Source organism: Ailuropoda melanoleuca, chromosome 1, assembly GCF_002007445.2.
Source record: "Ailuropoda melanoleuca isolate Jingjing chromosome 1, ASM200744v2, whole genome shotgun sequence".
Classification (NCBI taxonomy): domain Eukaryota; kingdom Metazoa; phylum Chordata; class Mammalia; order Carnivora; family Ursidae; genus Ailuropoda; species Ailuropoda melanoleuca.
In genome coordinates this window covers 79,896,485-79,920,125 of record NC_048218.1, presented here as the reverse complement: position 1 = coordinate 79,920,125, position 23,641 = coordinate 79,896,485, and the positions used below count along the sequence as shown (strand labels likewise).

Sequence of the window (23,641 nt, the reverse complement as noted above, 5' to 3'; positions counted from 1 at the left end):
AGCCTCACTAACAATTAAAGAAGTGTAGCTGTGCTGCCTTTTGGATTCCATAAATTCCTACCTATCACAGTGTCTTAAAAGTACTACTCTGCAGACAAAATTCTGACAGCTACAACTCATTTTTTAAGATATCAGAAAAAAGGAGAATACTTAATAAATAAAAAAAGGACTAAATCTCCTCCATACAGACGTGCTTCCAGCACACAAAAAACTTGACTTCTGGCCTTTCAGAAGTCTGGTTCAAGTACCCTGAGTTGATACTGCTAAATTACTTATCTTAAAAAAAAAGTCACCTTGTCCAAGGACAAACGACACTATTAAGAACACCAGCTTACAACCAAGAGCACAGCAATCACGTCACTGAGACCTCATTAAGCCTAAACTATAAACAGACCTGGCATCTGCCAGTGTCCCCAATGTCGGGATGCAGTTGCAGATCAGAGTAATCCTTCTTGTTAGAGGGATCACAGAAGTCCAACCTTCCTCTCAAAAGGTTCCCTAATGTAGCTGATTATGTGGAAGCTGAAAAAATTAATCCTCCTCTGAAAAAAAGGCAAGAGGAGGGAAGTGAGTTTGAAAGGGACACAGCCAAACTAATTCACGATACCAAAGGCCAGGTCAACAAGAACATAAAGCACATCTCAATTGTCTAAGAACTCACAATAACCAAAGTTTGTTCCACTTTATTTCAAGTTATTCTATGTATAAAGGGGGTGGGGAGCGGTTTTCCATTACCTCTGACACTCTTGTTTCTTTAATTTCCTGGGAAAAGAGGCATAGCCATGAGAGTAAGCAGGCCTTGAGTAGGCACAAAGTTACTATCTCTTGGCCTTGAACATAAGGAGGAGTCCATCTTCTGTGTCTCAGGGTTGTAAGACAGGGCACCCCACAAGGAGGCCACCCAAGGGCTAGGAATCCCTATAGGCTGTAGAAAGCAACCGAGAAAGGATCACTAGGCTCGACCCTGTGAATTCTACGTGTATGTACCTATTTTTCTCTGTTCTCCCTCACAGTTGCTCAAAAGTTGTTTTTAAATGCTAACTTGCCTCAGCTATCAAGAAAGAGAAAAAAAAGGAAAGGTTTTTCTGTTTTTTGTTTTTTACGTTTGAGTCAGAGCTCTACAATGGCACTAGCAGAATAACCAAAGTGGGAGAACCCCAAAGAAGTGCCCAGAGTCAAAATCAATAGAGGTGGGGCCATTGGGTCAGCCGCCTTGTTTATCAAGGCTCTCCTTCCAGTGGTAAAGTGTAGACATTCTCCCTGCACAATGATGCAGGAGAAACTGCATAGGGGGAGGGGGGCTCCACAAGGTTACAAGAACTGTAACTAGCCAGACTGGTGTCTCCAAATTGCCTTCATTACCACATTCCTTAGGTATCCAACTTCAGGAATCCCATTCAGGCCCTTAAGCTGCACAAGACCCGAAGCGATTTGCCACCCTCTTGTAATGCACTTGTGCCTCCAACCTTCCGCACCGTTCACTTGGGCGCCAGACCCCATTATAACCTATCCATCTCGCCCTTCAAAACCTTCTGAAACTTTGCCAATCATTCCCGTGCCCAGCTGCCTCCTGCCTCGCCACGGCTGTGCAGAAGCCAGATGACCCCCGTGCAATAAACACAAAGCAACATGCAGCTTTGTGGGGTGGAAGTAGAAAGGCACTGATGACAGCCAGGAGATTTTGGATTCCATTCCGGGCTCTGCCCTGGGTTTGCTGTGCGTACTTCTGTCATGAACCTCCATTTATTCATTTGCAAAAAAACACGAGAGGATGACTTCGAAGGTCGCTGGCGGCTCAGAATCGCCGGTGCGCGGCTTGAGCTGAGATGCCCCAGGACGCCCTCCCCACAGGCATGAGGATGGGGGCTTCTCCCGGGCCAGCCTCGCCTGCGATGCCCTGACCCTAGGGCGTTCCCACGGCCAGTAAGGGCCTGAGGAGGCCACCGCGACCCACACCCACGGGCCGCGGGCGCAGCACCCCCTGGTGGCCGCAGCCGGGAATGTAGCCAGCACTCCCGACCACTCATCCCACCCTACCTGCCTTCCGGCGCCAGTACCTAACCACGAGCCCTCGGGAGTTGCGTCCCGAGAAGGTGGCGGCGGGAGACTAGAAGGAGGACAGGCTGCCCTTATCAGGTCTCCGGTTTCCCCGGAACTGCTCTTTTATGCTCGATCCGAGTCCTCCACCCCCGGAGGGAACACACAGAGGTGACCCCCGTGACAACCGAGGGAGAAGGAAGAGGTGCGGCGGTAGCAGCCACCTACCTGTGCCCCGGCTCCAGGGCGGCCGCACCGGCCACTCGACCACGCTCCCGAGCATCAGCCCCGGAGCAAAACAAGCCTTTATAGCGGCATTGGCCGCCAGACTGCGCAGGCGTGCTGCACAAAGACTCCCCAAGACTGAAGGGAATTGTAGTCCCCCTTCCAGGAGCCCGAGGCGCGACACACGGTAAAAGACTATATTTCCCAGAAGCGCCACAGAAGCCCTGGAGGAGGTGTAGGCTGCTCCTCCTTTCCACCGCGCTCCTGGCGCTGCACCATCCTTCTCAGAGCTTCTGCGAGCCTGTCTGGAATCTTCTTTGAGGCCCTGTGCCCCAGTGGGTGGCCGGGAGGATTGACAGTACCTCTGTGTGGGCGGGCAGCTCGGTGTTTGTAGGCAGGGCGGGCGCGACGGTGTGCGGCCGTACATGCGCCAGAAAACACCGTGAAGGTCATCAGTGATCAACTAGCCCCAAATCTTATCTCTTATGGCACTTAACATTTTACGATTGTTTGCTCAGGATTCGACCCTGCATTCTGCACTCACCTTTCTCACTTTTATCCCATTGCCCTTCACATAATCTAGTGCCATCTGGTTTTGAGGATCACAGTTTCTAGGGTAATAAGAGCCTTAGATACAGTGTGCCAACTCCTTTTGGAAATCAAACTGAGGTTTCCAAAGACATTGATTACAGTATTTCTCTTGGTGTTTCATCTGTACCTTCAACAGGATCATAACACCACTACTCTCTGCTGAGTGCCTACCTACTCTGTATGTGGTGCTTTACGTGAAATTCTTGTTTCTTTTGATCTCCATAACAACACTATGCGTAGGTATATAGTTTACATTTCAGAGATCTACAAAAAAAGGAAAGTGATTTGTCCATCTTTATACAACTAGCTAGTGTGGACACTAAGGTATCATAAAGCTGAATTAATTAACACTGTGTTCCTGCATAAAGATGGATTAATAGGCCAATGCAACAGAACAATGAGGCTAGAAACAGACTCATGCATATATGTAAACATGAACTGTGACGGGGAAAACATTACAGATCAACAGGGAAAGGAAGAAGTTTGGATAGTGTTGGGACAATTGCTTATCTGTATTTTTAAAAACTCAGGGAATTACTATATCAGCCCACACATAAGAATCAATTTCAAATAGATCAAAAGGCTACCTGCAAAACAGAAAACTTTAAAATGTTTAGAAGAATGTGAATTATCTTAATGAAGTTGGGAGTAGAGAAGAACTTCCAAAACAAGTTGCAAAAACAAATAATGAAGGAAAGATTGATACATTTTTACTACAGTAAAATTTAAACTTCTGTACAAGAGCCATAAAGTGAAAAGTGAAACCACAAGTGATAGCTGACAAAGTTTCTTGATACAAAATGTACAGATTATTTCTACAACTCAGTAAGAAATGGCAAATAACCCAGTACAAAAATAGGCAAGTCATGAACAGATAGTCCACACACAGTAAAGGAGACCTTGGCAGCCATTCAAACTGAAAAGACACCCAATCAGGAAAATAATCAGGGAAATTGTAGTTAAAATACCAATGAGATACCATTTTATGCCCATCTCATGGGAAAACGTAAACACCTGACAACATCAACTCTTTTCAAGGATCTGGAAAAAAAGGATATTTCACACGTTGCTGGCAGAGTGAGTCTCAATCAATAAAACCACATTAAAGAGCAATCTGGCCATATTTAGTAGATTGGAAATGGGCTAGAAGGTTATATCGATTAGACCCCTAGCAGACCCCTAAAATGTAGTGATTGAAGACAAGAAGTTTATTTCTCTCAGAAGAAAAAGGCTTAGGTAAGTATACCAGATCAATAGTGTAGTCCTGCTCCATGCAGGCGGTCAGGGACCCAGGGTGATGGTGGCTCTGTCAGGTTCAACATATAGCTCCCAAAGTTGTTCTACTCATTGCCACCACCAGTCACCCAGGTGGAAGGAAGGAAAAAGAGAATATGGAGAAACGTGACCTGGTGTTGAGGCACCAGCAGGGAAGCAACATACATCATTTCCATTCACATTCTATTAGTGACTATTTAGTCATATGGGCACATCTAAGTGAGAGGGAAACTGGGAAATGCAATCCTCAGTCGGGCAGCTATGAGCCATCTATGATTCCATTACTGTGGAAGAAGGAAAGAATAGATTTTAGTGGAAACTAATGATTTCTGGCTCATATGCCTATCCTTGAACCCAGCAAGGCTGTGTCTACATATATACTTTAGGGTAGTCTTTCTCAATGGAGGCTGCTGCAAGTGAAGTAAGCCCTAAACAAAATGACTATTTTCTCAATTCTCCCAAAGATAACACATATCTAGTATCATTCTAGATGTCCAAGAGAGAAGTTAATTCATTCCACACAGTGAATGCCTTAGGGCATCAGGGCTTAATGCTATTAGCTGAGAAAAGCTGCCCTAAAGGGCCTCTCTCCTCTCTCTCTCTCTCTCTCTCACACACACACATACACAATGAGATATATTCATTGTGCATTGTTTGTAGTAGTGAAAATAATCTAACTCCCATTAACAAGAGAACAGATAACTAGATTATGGTATTCATACAATGAGATACTATATAGCAGTTAAATAACATGGGCTATAATGTATCAGTATGTATAAGTCTCAACATTTCTTATGTTGAACCAAAATAAGTTACAGAGAGAAAATTGTATAGCCCCGTTTGTATTAATTTTTTAAAAATGTAAAAATATGATCTTTTGTTTATGGATACACATATATGTACTTAAAAATATAAAACATACCTGGGCATCATAAACAACAATTTCAAGGGGTAGTTGGAGGTATAGCGGGTGTTGGAAGTATAAGAGTAAACTCAGAGAGGGATACACAAGGGGCTTCATCTGTTTCTGGAATGTTTTATTTCTTTTTAAGGTGACTTGTAAATGTTAAAGTTTCGCTAAGCTTGGAGTGGGAACACAGGTCCTTCTAATATCATTTGCTGTACTTTTTGGTAGCCTTTAAGAATTCACAATAAAATTGTTTTAATATCATAGAAACAAACCATTTCTCCCCTCAATGGGGTTATGTGCAATTGAACAGAGGAATCTTGCAGATATCTGTATCTGTATCTGTATCTACTGCTGAGAATTCCTGAAGCCCCTCTGGCCATCTGGTTGGATAAGAAAAACTTCTCCTGAGCACACTTCAAGCCCCTTGCCGAGGTATACTAGTACTCCCAACCATGCCTCAAACACTGTATAACGCAAAAGCTGCATACCTGATACCTTCATAGCAAATAAAAATCTTCTAAAATCTCCCTGAAATACTTCACATATATTGATTATGGGTTAAAAAAAAAAGAAGAAGAAGAAGAACAGATGAGCATTATGCAGCCCTTGCACCAGGCCTCAATACGCTATGATACTGTCTGCAACCAATGGCCTGAACCAAAGACTTATACTTAACTTATACTTATTTATAAGTAAAATAAGACTTACACTTATTTACATGATATTGATTGCGAAGTATCCCTTCCTTAAAACATGTTTGTGTTGTGAAGTGTTTTGGGGGGGTTATATTCTCCAACCCTCAGGCAAGGGGGCTAGAGTGGAAAATCTATGTAAACCCAGACTTGTATACATGCTTTAAAATAATATTTATGTCATGTAATATACTAAAAATATTCATTCAGTATTTCACGGAGCTACAGTGGAGCTAAAACAGACAAGTTTCCTGCCCTCATGGGGCTTAGAGCTCCAAGTCAACATTTAATTTAATTTAAATTTAAATTATAACCGTGGCAGGTACTAGAGAAGGAAGGTGTGAGTTGCATCTGAAGGAGAGCAGGAATTAGTGAGGTGAAGATGGTGTAGGTGGGTGGAGCAAAGGGCACTCCACACAGAGAGAACAACAACAACCAAGTGGTAGGAGAAGGAAGGGAACATCTCCAAAGTCTTTATAGACCATGTTACAGATCTTAGAGGAAGAGCAAAAGGCAACTATTGCAAGGTTTTAAAAGGTGAGTGGGTTAAGGGTTGAGAAATCAAATTTGCATTTTGAAAACTGCACTGTGGCTGGCGGACTGGAGGAAGAATTAGAGGCAGGTAGAATGGAAGAGAAGAGTCTGGCTAGGAGTGCCTATTGTCATCCAGTAAAGAGATGATGGTGGTTTGGACTAGGATTGTGGTAGAAAAGACGGAGAGAAGTGGGTGGCCTCAAAGGAAATTTAAGAGGTGGGGTGCCTGGGTGGCTCAGTCGATTAAGCATCTGCCTTCAGCTCAGGTCATGATCAGGGTCCTGGGATCAAGTCCTGCTTCGGGCTCCCTGCTTGGCAGGGAGCCTGCTTCTCCCTCTGCCCCTCCCCCTCCCCCCGCTCATTCTCTCTCTCTGTTTCTCTCTCAAATAAATAAATAAAATCTTTTTAAAAAGAGGGAGATTTAGGAGGTAAAATCAGCAGATCTTGCTGATGGATTACATAAAGTGGTGTGAGAAAGAGAGGTGTCAAGGGTAATACCTAGGTTTCTGATTGCAAACCTGGATGGATGGTGGTACCAATTGCTCATTGACAGGAGAAGTGTTCTACTGTGGTAGCCTCTGATAGCTCCTCTATCCAGGTTACCAGGACCTAATGTCAAATGGTAAGGATCACCCCACATCTATTGGGGCTCTCACGTTGAATTCTCCTGCCGCTTTTGAAGACAAAATTTCACTTTTGCACATCAACTTCACAATGAAAGTCATTTCAATGAAATAAGCCTTTTTTTTCAAGTTAGCTAATAAACTGAATCTTTTCTTTGACATCACAGAAACAACAGTGTGAGAGAACGATGAACCTCTTTAATGTTCTCGGGCAACCTAGAAAAGAGAAGAAGATTTAATATGTCAACAGTGCCAAAATGGGTACAGCCTCTACGGAAAACACTATGGAGTTCCCTCAAAAAATTAAAAATAAAATTATCATATGATTCATTAATTCCACTACTGGGTATTTACCCAAAGAAAATGAAAACACCAATTTGAAAAGATTCATGCACCCCTATGTTTATTGCAGCATTATTTACAATAACCAAGATATGGAAACAACCCAAGTGTCCATCCATAGATGAATGCATAAAGATTATATATATTATATGTAATATATATATTATATATATAATGGAATATTACTCAGCCATAAAAAGACTGAAACCTTGCTATTTACAACAACATGGATGGATCTAGAGGGTATAATGCTAAATGAAATAAGTCAGCTAGAGAAAACCAAATACCAAATGATTTCACTTGCATATGGAATTTAAGAAACAAAACATATGAACAGGAAAAAAAGACACCAATAAAAAGCAGACTCTTAAATATGGAGAACAAACTGGTGGTTGCCAGAGGGGTGGGGGGGAGTTAAATAGGTCAAGGGGATTAAAAGTACACTTATCATGATGAGCACTGAATAATGTATAGAATTGTTGAATCACTATATTGTACACCTGAAACCAATATAGCACTGTATGTTAATTATACTGGAATTTAAAAAAATTTTAATATAAATCAGAAAAAAAAAGATGTTAACAATGCTGAGTGAAAGCCAAATGACATCAATGCATGTTATACGGACAAAAGTTTCACAGTATTTTCAGCAGAGAACTACGGGGGATGAAACAGAGTGTTCATACGGTACACAGCAGTATAGGCGCGTTATGAGAGTCATATCACATAGTCACTTTATGAAGGAAAGAATTACACACTTCCCACCTTCATAGTAATAACATCCCAGGTTCATTAGCAGTAAGGGTAGTAGTTAGAAAGAAATGAAGAACTGCTTTAAAAAATTTTTTTTTAGGGGCGCCTGGGTGGCACAGCGGTTAAGCATCTGCCTTCGGCTCAGGGCGTGATCCCAGTGTTATGGGATCGAGCCCCACATCAGGCTCTTCTGCTATGAGCCTGCTTCTTCCTCTCCCACTCCCCCTGCTTGTGTTCCCTCTCTCGCTGGCTGTCTCTCTCTCTCTGTCAAATAAATAAATAAAATCTTTAAAAAAAATAAAATAAAATAAAAAAAAATTTTTTTTTAAGTATTATTATATTGAGAAGTACTAACAAATTGACCCAACAAAATAACAGGTGTTTAAAAGTTAGCTCCTTGGGATGCCTGGGTGGCTCAGTCAGCTAAGCGTCTGCCTTCCGCTTGGGTCATGATCCCAGGGTCCTGGAATCGAGTCCCACATTGGGATCCTTGCTCAGCAGGGACCCTGCTTCTTCCTCTGCTTGTGCACTCTCTCTCTCTCTCTCTGACAAATAAATAAATAAAATCTTTTTTAAAAATTAGCTCCTTGTTAAAAAGAGGGGGAAATTGTCACCAATTATCTAATTTTAACAAAACAGTATTATCCACCACATCAAATTAGTGTTGTTTTGATTCTGTAGTCTTATATGTGCATAATTTGCAAATTTATTCTGATTTTATAGTAGTATAAGAGCTGTGGGTATAATGACTTTATACATTATTTTATGAATATATATATTTAAGTGTTATTACAAATAATTCAAGTCAACATCAGGGGCTTAGGACTTTTGTTTCCCTTAAAGAGGTTGAACCTAATTCAACTTTGGGAACCGCTGAGTGATAGAATAAAACAGAATTTCAGCTAGGTATTCAAGGCCTTCCATGATCTGGCCCCACATAATATCGGTTTCATTTCCTGCTAATCATCTACTTAAATCTGAGGTCCTCACAACGCTGTAATTTCCATGTTTTTACGTTAGCTTCCCTCCACCCAGAACAATCATCTAAATCTCCTCAGCTAAAATATGCATCATAGCCCATAGACAGGCCTTGGGATTTTAATTCTCCCAGAATGACAACTAATGGTTACTTACTCAACTGAATAAAACGATACTGTATGTCCGACGTCTCTTCTGGGAAGATGTACATGGGGGATTATCCCACATTACTGAGAAGTATGGATGGGCCCCTGTCAGGTCACAAAGTGGGAAGCAACAGGGTCCCACTAAGCCAGAGAAGCCACACCAATAGTGCAGCGAAGATGGAGCCTTCTCTCTAAAACAGGCCTTCACAGGCTGGAAGAGTGGTCACTCCCAGTCACTCCCCAAAACTTCTCAAGTGTTTTGCTTTATAAATATGGGTTTCTGGTGAGAAAAGATAAACCACTTCAGTCTACGTTTGTGATAACATTTTTGGCGTGATTATCTATCTGTTCAGGAAAATTAGAAATCTATGCAGGTTGTATTTATTTTTCACTCAAAGGAATTCATTTATTGAATACCCTGAGGAAAAAATATGTACCCTTTAAACACAAATTATATACTGGATTGATTATAAGACCACCAATGAGAAAAATCAGCATTGCTTTTCAACTACTAAAATGTTACTGTCTGAGCATATCTGAGGAAGTAACAATACCAAAACATGTTTTTAAACTCTCATCCTAAAATCAGATCTAGGTGAATGACATGTGGTTGACAGCTGGTAGGTCATTGAGCTAAAGGAAAAGAAAGAAAAAAAAATTCTGTCTTGAGCCAAAGTTTATGGCTCATGGATTCAGAAACAACTTGAAATTTTATCTATAGTACTTTCTATTTGCTTGTAGGTTCTTAGAGTTCTAACCAAATTTCAGGTTTTAGAATACTTATCTAAAAACTACTTACCTGATTTACTTTTTAATTTTTTAATTTCTTGATTTATTTATACATATGCTGCTTGCATTCTATATCCCATCTGTAGAATCTTCAAGGTTTTTTTTTTCTTCTACATTTATTTTATTTACCTAACGCAGTGTTTCCCCCCAAATAATAGATGAAGTGTCAGTCCTGCAAGATAGTCTGAGAAAAAGAAATTCCCAAAGTCAACTATGTCTGGGAAATTATATATATGATATTCAAGTCAGGTGAACATTTTAGCTAAATACCCTGAGAAATCCTGAAATAATAAAAGCTGTTTAGCGTTCTTTAATTCAGTATTTCCCAGACTTATTTGAACTTGAAAGTAACAAAAATAATTTTTTAGAAATGCATTCACCATCCTGTAGAACTAGTGTTCTGCGGAAAATGCTTGGAGAAATGCTGATGTAAAGTCACCTTAAAACAAACAAAGCAAAACAAAACAAAATACCTTCCTAGAGGAGAAGGGATTCTCAAATGACGTAAAGGGCTGCTGGAGAGAGAGGGATGACCCTTATGGTAACTCAAAGCTGAGAGAGGCTGGGAGAAAAGACTGATGCTCGCAGCAACCAGGGTCGCTGCAGTTAACCTAGACATTTTAAGTCAAGAAGGTTCCATTCAGGCTGAAGCAAACTGAGCAATCTCAAGAGAGCCTGAGTGACAATAAGAGTTGCTATCATTGACATTTTTTACTTTTATTCCTGCTTCAATTCAATAATTGCTTAGAATGGGAAACATTAACATTAACTCTAATCACATAAAACCCCAATACGAGAGATAAGGAAAACTCTGTTACTGCATCATTCCAGCTCAGTCTGTAAATCTTCTTCATTGATGCAATTGCTCTCCCTTTCTTTAAAAAAATTTTTTTTTCATTTATTTGACAGAAAGAGCACACGGGGCGCCTGGGTGGCACAGCGGTTGGGCGTCTGCCTTCGGCTCAGGGCGTGATCCCAGCGTTGTGGGATCGAGCCCCACATCAGGCTCCTCTGCTATGAGCCTGCTTCTTCCTCTCCCACTCCCCCTGCTTGTGTTCCCTCTCTCGCTGGCTGTCTCTATCTCTGTCATATAAATAAAATCTTTAAAAAAAAAAAAAAAAAGAAAGAGCACAAGCAGGGGGAGCAGCAGAGGGAGAAGGAGAAGCAGGCTCTCCACTGAGCAGGGAGCCTGATGCAGGGCTTGATCCCAGGACCCTGGGATCATGACCTGAGCAGAAGGCAGACGCTTAACCAACTGAGCCACGCAGGCGCCCCTTCAGTTGCTCTCCTTTTGTTCTCTAAGCCATTCATTACCCTCTCTGGAGCCTTCCTTAATCCAGCTAATTCTAGTATAAAACAGGTAAACCCCACTGATGACTTTGGTCTACTTAACCATACCATGTTTGGTTTCCACCATGAATCAAATAGTTGTACATGCTAGGGGCACCTGGGTGGCTCAGTCAGTTGAGTGCCCAACTCTTGATTCTGGCTCAGGTCATGATCTCAGGGTCAGGATCTCAGGGTCGTGAGATTGATCCCCATGTCCAGCTCTGCAGTCAGCACAGAACCTGCTTGAGATTCTCTTTTTCTCCCTCCTCCTCTGCCTATCCCCCTGCTTGAGCATGCAATCAATCAATCAAATCTTTTTTAAAAATAGTTGTACATGCTAGATCTGATGAGATCCTGTGATCACCTAGGCATGGCATGGTATTTTGAAATTACTTCCCAAAGTTCTTTTAAAATTATACAAGAAAATCAATCTTAACACTCAAAGTCAAACTCAAATGCCTAAAGAGACCAAACAGGTAACATAAATGAGGGGAATTGGTCAGGAATACTCAATAGTTGGTGACAGACTGTGTTGATCTAGACAGAATGTTCCATCCAAAGGGCATGACCATAAACTTTGGCAGATTGTTGTCAAGTAAAAACATGAGCCCAGTATTGCTTGATCTTGTTTTTTCAAATGAAGCCAGAAATACAGTTTTTGCATGAGATCTCCCAATTTTTAATATGTTGACAACCAACTAATTTCTTATAAATATTAGCAGGGCCAAAACAACATTAATTTGCAAGCTGTTCGCTCATGTTCTCATAAGTCAATGTCTACTGAACGTTGCATTGCCTCTACCACCTCTACCCCACTGATCACTCCCTCCAACCAGTAGACCTGGGTTGCTCTTGACACACTCGAAAAATCAAAAGCTTGCCAGAACTGAAGTCATATTTAAAACCTCAGAGTCAGAAGTTGATTATAAAAAGGAGGCCCCCAGTTTTTTTGAAAGATGGTAGAAAGGTTAAGATAAGTGCATGTGCCCCCTTGAAAGCTCTGGCAATTATTATGTGCCCTTTCTATGATGCATTATATGCCAGACTGACTCTAAGTATGAGGAGACCATTAGCACATATTTTTTTCTTCCTCCTCTCCAAACTTACTTGTCAGATTACTTTTGGAGATGAGATTCAGGCTCAACTAGGGCACAGGGTGCAGTAGTCCTCTGTGATTCTCTTGTCACCACGGGTGCTTGTTAGAGAGGTAGCTAATGCCACCTGATACATGTATTATTCAAAGCTAGGGTTCAAGGTGTGGCCTGTGGCCTTTTAAGATCAACATCATCACTAAGTCCCCAGAGATCAACATCATCTCAGAGAAGAGCCAAAGAAAAGAAGATGGGAAGAAGTGGGCTCCATGAGAATGGAGGCTTCCTCTGCCTCATTCTCCACCTGCTGCTTCAAGGTAAGAAGGGACAAGAGCAAAAACGAAGCAAACATATAGCTTCTGAGATACAGACAAACCAGGCTAATTTTTGTTATTCCTAGATAGTCAACACCTGGATATTCATTTTGGTAAAATGAAAACTCAGGACACTGGCAGCTTTCTACCTCTTTGTAAGATCCGTCTCTCCCTGTGCTTCTCTTGGCCTCTTCTCTTTCCCCATGTCTTTCTCTTTCCAGGCACATAACCTAACTACATATTTCTGAGTATAAACTAATGTTAAAAAGAAGACAATTTTTTCTCAGCTCTCTTGAAGTAAATTAAAGGGAACAGAGAAAATGTTAAAGGGAAGAAGGTGATGAGAAGATCTGTCATGAAAAAGGGAAACATTTTCAGTAAAATTTTTTTCAATGTAAATTATTTTTCTCATTCATTATTGAAAATTAACAATGAGGGTTAGTACAATACCAGAGATAGATCTGAATAGACTCTAACAGAAGATGTTACCACACAATTCTCTATTCTGCATCACAAGGTATGACTAGAAAAGGGCTAGGTATAAAATGGGTATCAAGGAACTCTCTTTAAGATAGTCTCAGTGGTGAGAACCACTGTGGTTTAGAGGAGAACAATCACAGTGCATAGTAGAGACACAGTAAATTCTTATTAACTCGAAAAACTGAGTTCCTTCCTTGTCTCACATACCTCACACTCCCTACCTGATTGCCTTCATCATTAATTGATTATCATCTCTGCTGTATTAATATAGTGAGGAGGAGAACTGTGATTGCAAAAATTATCACTGACGTCACTCAGGTGTATCAAGGACAGAAATGAGCAATGGAAGGACACTGAGTGAAGGTGAAAAGGTTTGTGGTGAGATTCAGGACACTGAAAAGTGGTGGTCAGGGCTGAGTTTGCTTACATGTTTGGACAAGTTTTGCATGGGGACAGAAACAATGGAATTGAGGATGGAGCCCTGACTCAGCTCACCTCATGAACTTCCACCATTTGCCTACCAGCCCAGGCCACACTCCCTGGCTCAGGTAGGAGGAGCTCATATGCTTCTCCCATGGCCCGTTTTCTCTTTGTGCAGAAACACCAGCCAGTCCCCAGTCGTGGCACTCCTCTCACAGGGTCTCTGCTCTCTGCAGGAAGAGGCGACACTTTCACCATCAATTGTTCAGGCTTTGACCAGTATGGGGTGGATCCTGCTGCCTTCCAAGCAGTTTTTGACAGAAAGGCCTTCCGTCCAGTCGTCAACTACAGCATTCCCACTCGTGTCAACATCTCCTTCACTATGTCTGCCATTGTGGAAGTGGTAAGTCCTGACTCAACACTGCAATGGGCTGAGCAGTGGTAAGCAGTGGGTTCCCTGCTTAAATTTTGTAAAATGAAAATCTCATTCTTTGGGGTCGGAAGATAAGACAGGGAATGCTTCAGTGACATCATGGCAGGTAAAATCTTTCCATTTTTGGACTATTCCATAAGAAACATGAACCCGATGGACTTTCATACTTTTTATTTTCACTTATGTTTTCCTTATACCCTGGATTATTTGACCTACATTTTTCAGTGGTTTATGATTAAAAATCACAATTGCCACATAGAACAGCCTTGGAAATGAGTAGGAAGGGGGTGGTGGCATTGGACTTGACTTCATGTAGGCAATGATACCAGATGAAAATTGTTTTTTCAGGATGCACAGCTTCAACTGATGACGTCTTTCCTGTGGCTAAACGTGGTATGATAGACTGTTTCCCCTTTACTATGGTACCTCCCTTTTTCTACTCCTAGGTACAGATTATAATAGATAAAGCTGAGAATACCCATGAATTAGACAAGTTCAAACACAGCCAGACTACCAAATGAAAACACAAAACTTCCTGATTATTCTGCCAGCTTTGGAGTGCAGAGATAGGGCACAGGGAGAAGGTAGCCTAAACCAAGGTCATGGAAGACAATACTTAAGTGGCTCCATCCTAAGGACTCCAAAGCTAAGATCAAGATCTCCCTTGAGAGCATTGAGGGAGAAGTAGAGGACTTTGTTAATGACATAGTGATAGCTGTTACCAGAGAGGGAGTAAGAGAATGAGGAAATGAGAGAAAAAAGAAATGTAAAGTGCAGGAGACAGAGTGTGACTAAAATTAGTTCCCACCCCATTTGTCCCACACCATGGTTTCCTATAGATCTGGTACAATCCATTCATCAGGTGGAACCCAGAGGAATGTGGAGGTATCAGGAAGATCAGCATAGCAGCTGAGAATCTTTGGCTTCCAGATATCTTCATCGAGGAGTTGTGAGTATCGGGGCTGAAAAAAACCAAGAAGGAAACCCTATTTCCAAGGAAGGGAATGATATAACCAATAGGGGGCACACGAAGACTCAGTTTAGAAGGAGCAATGTCTGAATTGAACTTACGAAACCCCCAGAATATAACTATAGGTGGAAGGGGGAAGTCAAATGAGTGGGGTTGGAGCACAGGAACGGTGTGACCTGAGAAAGAAGGCCAAGACTGACAGGGAACCTACACTATCCACCTTCCCATCCCTCTCACATATAGCATGGATGTGGATCAGACAGCTACAGGTCTCATGGCTTACGTCAACAGTGAAGGTCTCATCAAATATGATAAGCCAATGAAGGTGGTCAGCATCTGTAACCTGGACATCTTCTATTTCCCCTTTGATGAACAGAACTGCACGCTCACCTTCAGCTCATTCACCTACACAGGTGAGTGAGACTTTTTATAGTAGTCTGTTGAGAGGCAGAGAAAGGGTGTTCTTTCTTTAAGAACTTTTTTAAAAAAATATTTTATTTATTTACTTGAGAGAAAGAGAGAGAGCATAAGTGGGGGTGAGGGGCAGAGAGAGAAGCAGACTCCCTACTGAGCAGGGAGCCTGATGTGGGGCTGGATCCCAGGACCTGAGATCATGACCTGAGCTGAAGGCAGACGCTAAACCAACTGGGGAACCCAGGTGCCCCCAGAGAAAGGGTTTTGAGAAAGAAGAGGCCAGGAAGCTGGGAAAGGTGAGGGGATCTCACTGAAAGGAGTGTGGAAGCTAAGTGGTAAGGAACTCAACAGCCTGGGCAAGGGGGTTGGGAATATTTGGGAGGCTGAGTTGTCTGGGTCTCCTTTGCAGTGGAGAATGTGGTCCTGGGCGTGGAGAAGAAAGTGCAGGAGATTTCGAACACATCACAGAACCTCATTCGGAGCAAGGGGGAGTGGGTACTTCTGGGTATCCACCAGAGAATGATGAAGATGACTGTGGGCACCAACCAGTATGACCAAATCATTTTCTATGTGAGCTCAGGGGCCGTGGTTGTGATCTTCTCTAAGATGCATAGCTTATGTCCCCTACCAGAATGTAAGCCCATCCCCTAGAAAGTAAGCTCCATAAGGGTGGAGATTTTTATCACTTTTTTCATTGATAAATCTCCACTACCTAGAACAGTACCTGGAACTCAGTAAATATTGATTGAATAAATCCTCCCAGAGAGAAAAAAAGGCTCCCATGGGAGTGACTCATAGTGAAAGCGAGCTTCCCAACTCCCGTGACTATCAGAATTCTTTGGAAGGCAAGAATTTTTATGTTTATTTTTAAAAAGAGATGGTGTAAAAGTTATGAAACATTGTCTATGGGATAGTATGCTTCCAAATCCTGGTGACCACAAAATTATCTGCCATTGTCTTACTTTCCCTTCCACTGGTCTTGAATGGCCACCAGCAAAGTTACTAGAGATTAGACTTTGATGAGGAAAGTAAGCAGAAATACAAGGATAAAATGCACCTGATACCTAAGAATTTGGTCCCGCAGTCCTGCCAAGAGCCCTACATTGGTAGGGCTAAAAATGGAAGTGGAGAAAGTTGACACCTTCAGTCAGCAAGGAATAAGATACATTTCAGTGGTAAGCAGCATGGTAGAATCAAACCCTGGAAAGGCAGACTGTAGTGATTAAGATGACTTTGTTGGAAAGAGGGGACAGTGAAAGGGACTTGAGGTAACATTTCCTTCCTAGACAGTTTGGTCTGGGACATATCTCAACTCTTGTTCTTAACTGGCTCAGCTGCCTCCCAGCCTATTCCTCACTTGCGCCCCTGTCTCTTTCCCCCAGGTGGCCATCAGGCGCAGGCCCAGACTCTATGTCATAAACCTCCTGGTGCCCAGTGGCTTTCTGGTTGCCATCGATGCCCTCAGCTTCTACCTGCCAGCAGAAAGCGAGAATCGTGCCCCATTCAAGATGACACTTCTGCTGGGCTACAACGTCTTCCTGCTCATGATGAATGACTTACTCCCTGCAACTGGCACCCCCCTCATCAGTATGGCCCCTCCCTCCATCAGGAGAATAAAAGCAAGGTGGCGGGAGGGGTGGGGAGATGGACCAGTGGAACCAGGTCAGAGTGAAAAGAGATCCTGGAAAGGGTCCTCCAGGAAAGGAGGAAACACAAAGTCCTGGGAGGTACCTCTGGCCCTTACACAGACAGACCCATCTTCCCTCCAGGTATCTACTTTGCCCTGTGTCTGTCCCTGATGGTCGTCAGCCTGCTGGAGACCATCTTCATCACCTACCTGCTACACCTGGCCACAACCCAGCCCCCACCCATGCCGCGGTGTCTCCACTCTCTGCTTCTCTACTGGGCTAGCCCAAGGAAATGCTGCCCCACTGCACCCCAGAAGGGAAATAAAGGCCTGGGCCCCACCCCTACCCACCTGCCTGGTAAGGGGAGTCAGCACTACCCACACTTCCTCTTCCCACACCTCCACTCTCTGCTCCTGACTCCTTCCCTGGCCCCCTCCTCCCCAGGTGCACTTCATGCTCCTGGCTGAGTCTCTTTCTCTCTGTAGGTGTGAAGGAGCCTGTGGAGTTGGTGGGGAAGGTGTCAGGTCCCAGAGAGGCAGAGTTAAATGGGTGTCCCGGGTCAGCAGGGACCCAGCAGGAAGAAGAGGCTCAGAAGCAGCACTTGGTCGACCTGTGGGTGAAGTTCAGCCACGTGATGGACACCCTGCTCTTCCGCCTCTACCTGCTCTTCATGGCTACCTCTGTGGTCACAGTCATCATCCTCTGGAACACCTAGGCAAATGCCCACCTGCAAGCTCCAGTCTGGAGCTTCTCTTGCCCCTAGAAACCAGCCAAGCTCCCTTGTGTGTCCAAATCCCAGCCTCACAGCCCTGGCAACCACTTTGTTTTCGGCTCAGTCCTTCTGTGTAGTTTCAGACCTGACCTGGATGACTGCCAAGCCTCCCAGAGTTAGGTCCTTACTCCTGCACGCCATTAGCCCCCTTCATTCTTCCTGTATGTGCTGCCTGCCTAGCTCCTAGGATTCAAGTTCCTGGAATACTTTCTTGATTGATTCACCCCCAATAATCCCCTTTACAGAAAGCATTGGCTCTTCCCTGCATTATATTACAGTATCAAAAATCTTGGATTGAGAGTCTTCTTGGAAAAGCTACTCATTACCACACTAAAAAGGATTTTTTAAGTCTATTAGACAACTTGTGAAAGCAGGGAGAGGGGAGTGAAGAGTTCAAAACCTATTACAAGGAATTATAATAAAATAGGGATTAATCCCCTAAATTTAGTTATCCTGGATTTAAGCTTTAGAAATTAATAATGTGCCAGAATCTGACATCTCTTAAAGTGTGAAGCATTTTGTCATGGCTTGACATATGACTCATTCATCCTTAAGCATTTAGATGTTAACATAATCCCGAATTACCGTTAACTGTGTTGCAATCAAAGTGGATGTGCCCTTAATCATGCTAAGGAAAGAACACAAGGCCAAGGAAAGCACATTTGAAAATGGCATCTGCTTTACTTGGGTGTAACACAAATGAACTGGAAAATTCCCCTTCCTAGTACTTGTCTCAGGATTTTGCAAGTGTTTGTCTTTTGGCCCATCTCTCCCACTAGCTGTCTGGGGGATGTAGGGGCTCCACGGTGTCGCTGTACATGGGAGCTGTGACATGATTTGCTGGACACCCCAGGTTCAGAAAAGCACAGATATGAGAGCGAATTAATTACAATTCACACAAAATATTTTCTTTTTAGCAACCATTTCTTTTCCTTTCTTTCCTTTATTCTACTATTTTCTATCTCAAGCCTAAGAAATTAACGGTAGTGTTTACTAACCAACATTTCCTGGGCTCCTCCTCTCTACTGCTCTTCCTCAGACTTCTCTGACTCCCTCCATAGGGAGCTATAGATGTCCAAAGGGCGACAAGGCAATCAGTGTTCCCAAGAAGGGTTGCTGTTGGTGGTGCAGGCACAAAGTCCCACCCCAGGGTTTGCTGCAGAAGCATCTATCCGCAGAGCCCAAGCCAGTCAGGGCAGATGTCCCCAGCTGGATGTTGAGTCACCAGCACCAGCTATTACTTGCTCTTTCCTTGGAATCCCCTACTGCTGGGACTCAGGCACGAGTCCATGGGAAGCTGGGAGTACTGAAGCAGAAGCACCCAGCTAAACTCTAAATCGCTCCTTGCCCTCAGGCCCATGGTCTTCCAGCTCACTTTGTGCTCCTTAATTCTCCTTTTCTTTGATCTGCATTTTTTCCAGGAATGTCTTTGGTTTCTCAGTGTCTAAGGCCCTGTCAAGTACCCCCTCACCATCACCAGCATTCCAGGCATGTCCAAAAACTAGTGTATACATAATGTGGGCTCAAATCAGGAGCCCCTGACGTTCACTTAAATAAATCAGCATATCTGTTATTATTTCCACAATTCCTCTACTCACAGCTTTCTACAAAGTGGGCCTTTAGAAAGGACACAGTATAGTAATAATAATAACCAGCCTTTATAAGTTAGGAATATGTGGCAGGCACTCTCCTAAGGGTCTTAGATAAATAAGCACATTTAATCCTACAGTAACCCTATGAAGTAGGAACTATAGATCCACAAACCCTTGGAGCCAAAGGTGTTTTGGAATGTGGAATTTTTCAGATTTTGGAAAGGAAATAATTATCCATGTACTGTATTGGGTATTGGGCAATGCGCTATAATCAAACACATGGACGTTTCTGCAGGGAAATCTATGAATATTCACAGTAGGGAATAGAAATGAAATGAGGGATAGTCTCGCATCAATTCAGGTCAGGTTTTGCCACCAAATAACTTGTGAAAAATCATTTGGTTTTCAAAGCTCTTTAGCTTTTAGTGCTGTGGTTTTGTATTATTGCCCCCATTTTATATATTCAGATACAGGAGATGAAATAAATGAAGGAAATGAAGCACAGGGGTGAAGTGACAGCCACTGAGCTGTCTCCCAGGTGCCCCAGCTAAGTGACCGAGCCGCCATTAGCTACTGGACTCTGAGCCTCCACCTCACTGCCCTCCAAACTGAGGACGAGAACAGGACAGGATCTTTAAGAGTCCCGTGCTGAGATGTCAGTTCCATTAGCTAACGCCTTAGAATTAAGACACAAAGAGCAAGGCCCTGATCAGGGTCCCAAAGACAAACTTCCTTTCAAATTTCCTTTTACTCCCTCCCTCAGTCTTCCCCACTCCTCCCCTTTCCCCTCCACCCCCATCATAAGTCATAACAGCCAAGTTAACTATTTACACTTTCTCCACTCCTTTCTATAGTGTATATTTCCCCAGATCTCATCTGAGAAATTCACCTTTCCTTTGTATTCTCTATGGGTTTCATTTTTTGCTGCTTATATATATTCTATGGCCAGATACTTTTTTTTTTAAAGATTTTATTTATTTATTTGACAGAGATAGAGACAGCCAGCGAGAGAGGGAACACAAGCAGGGGGAATGGGAGAGGAAGAAGCAGGCTCAAAGCGGAGGAGCCTGATGTGGGGCTCGATCCCATAACACTGGGATCACGCCCTGAGCCGAAGGCAGACGCTTAACCGCCGTGCCACCCAGGCGCCCCCTGGCCAGATACTTTTGGACCTTCTACTCTTATGCCTTATCCCAACACAGTCATCTCACTTGGAAACTCATTCTTGATTTTGCTAAGAAGCCCATTAACCCAGCTTTGGGGGGGGGGGGGGGATCTAAAATTATTTAAGATCAATTTGTGGCATTTTTGTTTTCCCACCCATCTTCATGGTACATACTTTTCTGCTTATTTTCTTCACATTTTTCCAACACATAGCTTTATGTTTTATTTGAACAGGAGACATACAATTTGTCTTTTTTGACACATGCATTAAGAAACTAGATCTCCTCTCAGTAAGGGAAGGCATAGTATCATTATAGTGATTTTATCTTCTCCACAAGCAAAATCTGAGCACACGATCTTAACACACAAATGATAATCATGTGGAAGCTTGAAACCATAACTCTCCCAGAAAATTTACAGATGTGGTTGCTGCCTTTCTGTTCCATCTATAACAGAATCCTCGGATAAGCACACTTGGGTGCTAATGACTCTCCTCTTGTTATGGGGCAAATCTCTGAAAGGCTTTGCAAGGTAATTTAGAAAAATTTAAGAAAATCTTTAGAAAAAATCTGCCGACAGGCAACCGGTCCTGCCTGGGCAATCTTGCATTTGATGGCTTGTCTCTGCAGGATAGCCCTTCACCTTGTCCATTCATCTGCAGTGCCACCTGGGGTTCCTGCACACATCTGTATTCACTTCCTTTCTCTAAACAATTATAGGCAGTATTTCTCCATGTTTTCCACATTTTCTTTCAGCTCCATATTAACCTGACATTAAAATGTATTATCTCATTACCATCTTTGTTCTCTCTCCTCCTCCTTCAGGTCCACTCTAGGATGTGAAGTCACAGACTTCATTTCAAGCCCAACCTTTCTCTCTTCTTTAACTCCTCCAATTTCTTTTTTTTTTTTTAAGATTTTATTTATTTATTTGTCAGAGAGAGAGAGAGAGAGCACAACAAGCAGGAAGAGCAGCAGGCAGAGGGAGAAGCAGGCTCCCCACTGAGCAAGAAGCCCAATGCGGAACTCGATCCCAAGACCCTGGGATCATGACGTGAACTGAAAGCAGATGCTTAATCGACTGAGCCACTCAGGCATCCATCCCTCCTCCAATTTCTTTTTTTTTTTTTTTAAAGATTTTTTTAATTTCTTTATTCGACAGAGATAGAGACAGCCAGCGAGAGAGGGAACACAAGCAGGGGGAGTGGGAGAGGAAGAAGCAGGCTCATAGAGGAAGAGCCTGATGTGGGGCTCGATCCCATAACGCCGGGATCACGCCCTGAGCCGAAGGCAGACGCTTAACCGCTGTGCCACCCAGGCGCCCCCCTCCTCCAATTTCTGACCCGTCCCTTCGATAATCTCTCCTATTTGATCATTCATTAGCACTGGTTCTTCTTCCTTTTTTTTTTTTTTTTAAAGATTTATGTATTTATTTGACAGAGATAGAGACAGCCAGCGAGAGAGGGGAACACAAGCAGGGGGAATGGGAGAGGAAGAAGCAGGCTCACAGCGGAAGAGCCTGACGTGGGGCTCGATCCCACAACACCGGAATCACGCCCTGAGCCGAAGGCAGACGCCTAACCGCTGTGCCACCCAGGCGCCCCCATTAGCACTGGTTCTTCTAAATGGCAGGGGGGAAAATAATATAATAGGGAGGCTTTGGAATCTGGCAACCTTAGGTTCTAATCTGACCGCATTAGTTGTCGGGTAAAAACTTGGACAAGTGGATTCACCCCACAAGTTTAAATTTCATTTGTGAAGTGGAGCTAATAACGCAGATTAAATTACTTTTAAAATATGAATTAAAAAACCATTTACAAGTTTACAGAAACTAGAAAGCCATATGTGATGCACCAGAGAGCATCTACTTATCATGCAGACTGAGACTTAGTGTGCAAAACTGACTTCTAGGTGGGAGGCCACAGACACAAAGAATTACTGACTTTCTAGTTCAGCCCCCTCATTTTTTAGGCGAGAAAAATGAAGTGATAAGTGTGGGGTTGTCATACTTTAAGAAAGCCTGGATCAGAGCCTGGGCCTGCCAAAATGGCAGCTCAGATGAGTGCTTGTCCATGGGACTCTTTTTCCAGGTGTGTTTCAGAGTCCCAAGACCTTCCTTCTCTCCTGCTCCAGACGCCATAGCCAGCCCGACACCAGCTAGTGACCCACTCTGCAGTTTGGATGTTCCAGCTGCCTCTGTACTCCTGGATCCTTACCCCTGGCCAATGGCCTCTGTGTGTGACTGCCATCCATCAGGGCTGCAAAACAGTGGCCCTGATTTCCCCCTCCCACCATCTCATTCTGCCCTTGTCAGTTACAGCTATATTCCCAAACCTGATCCACCAGGGTCCCAGATTAGTGGGACCGTGCAGTGTGATCCAGCTTGGAATAAGCTAAGGAGAAAGTTACTGGTGTCTGTGACTTGCAAAACTATAGCTCCTGTCCTCACTGTTTACCTTTGAATCCAAGCATTGTCGAGGCCTAGAGATTTCACTGGTGAGAAACCAGGGGCCTAATAATTCAGGCCAAAAGACTTCCCAGCTATGGAGAAATAAAAAGAGCAAGGAAAGAACAATGGAATCAGACCCGGCTTTGAATCTGGATTCTACCTATTTCTACCTGGGTAGACACTGAGCAAGATTTTTTTTACCTTCTTTACCTCAGTTTTCTTCATCTGTAACATGAGAGTAATACCACCGACCTCTCCAAGCAGTTGGGAGGATAAGAATACTGTAAGTAAAGTGCCTACCACAGTGCAGGGCACATGCCACAAACTCAATCAATGGTAGTTCTGGTTAGGCCTTTATTGGAAACTTAGACGGGGGGCAGTCAGAAATAGAAGGCTGGGCCCTGGCTCTAGGCCTCTGTATCTCACCTGCTGTACATCTGCCAACCCCCATCTCTACCAAACGGCACCCAAGATGGAGGCCCACACCTTAGCCACACCACGGGAATAGCAAGCAACTTCTCCGAAACGGCCTCAGGACCCCCATGAGGTTCTTTACCATCTTTCTTACATCTGCCCAAGGTGCCCGTGTGTCTCTCTCCATCCATAGTGAACTGATGGGCCAGATATTGAACTAACATATATTGACTGCTAACTACTATATGCCACCCCCTGGGTGGGGGCAGTTGGGAGG

The 23,641-nt window shown here is 43.4% G+C and overlaps 2 protein-coding genes across 3 annotated transcripts in view; one reads left to right on the top strand and one right to left on the bottom strand.

Moving 5' to 3' along the window:
- The window catches only part of ABCC5 (ATP binding cassette subfamily C member 5), a 176,078-nt gene that overhangs the window by 89,699 nt on the left and 62,738 nt on the right, over nucleotides 1-23,641 (bottom strand). Inside the window, exon 1 of one of the 2 annotated variants that reach the window (XM_002915698.4) lies at nucleotides 2,266-2,566. The exons of the other annotated variant lie outside the window; for it this stretch is intronic. The gene's annotated coding sequence lies outside the window, so the exon portion shown is untranslated. Of the gene's footprint in view, nucleotides 1-2,265; nucleotides 2,567-23,641 lie in introns of those variants that run through there. 2 annotated transcript variants of the gene reach the window in all.
- LOC100466310 (5-hydroxytryptamine receptor 3D-like) lies at nucleotides 12,566-17,689 on the top strand. The gene is given in 10 exon segments (XM_034672293.1): nucleotides 12,566-12,632; nucleotides 13,766-13,932; nucleotides 14,802-14,911; nucleotides 15,176-15,211; nucleotides 15,213-15,349; nucleotides 15,769-15,831; nucleotides 15,834-15,916; nucleotides 16,729-16,970; nucleotides 17,099-17,331; nucleotides 17,460-17,689. Coding segments are annotated over 10 exon segments (1,368 nt in total).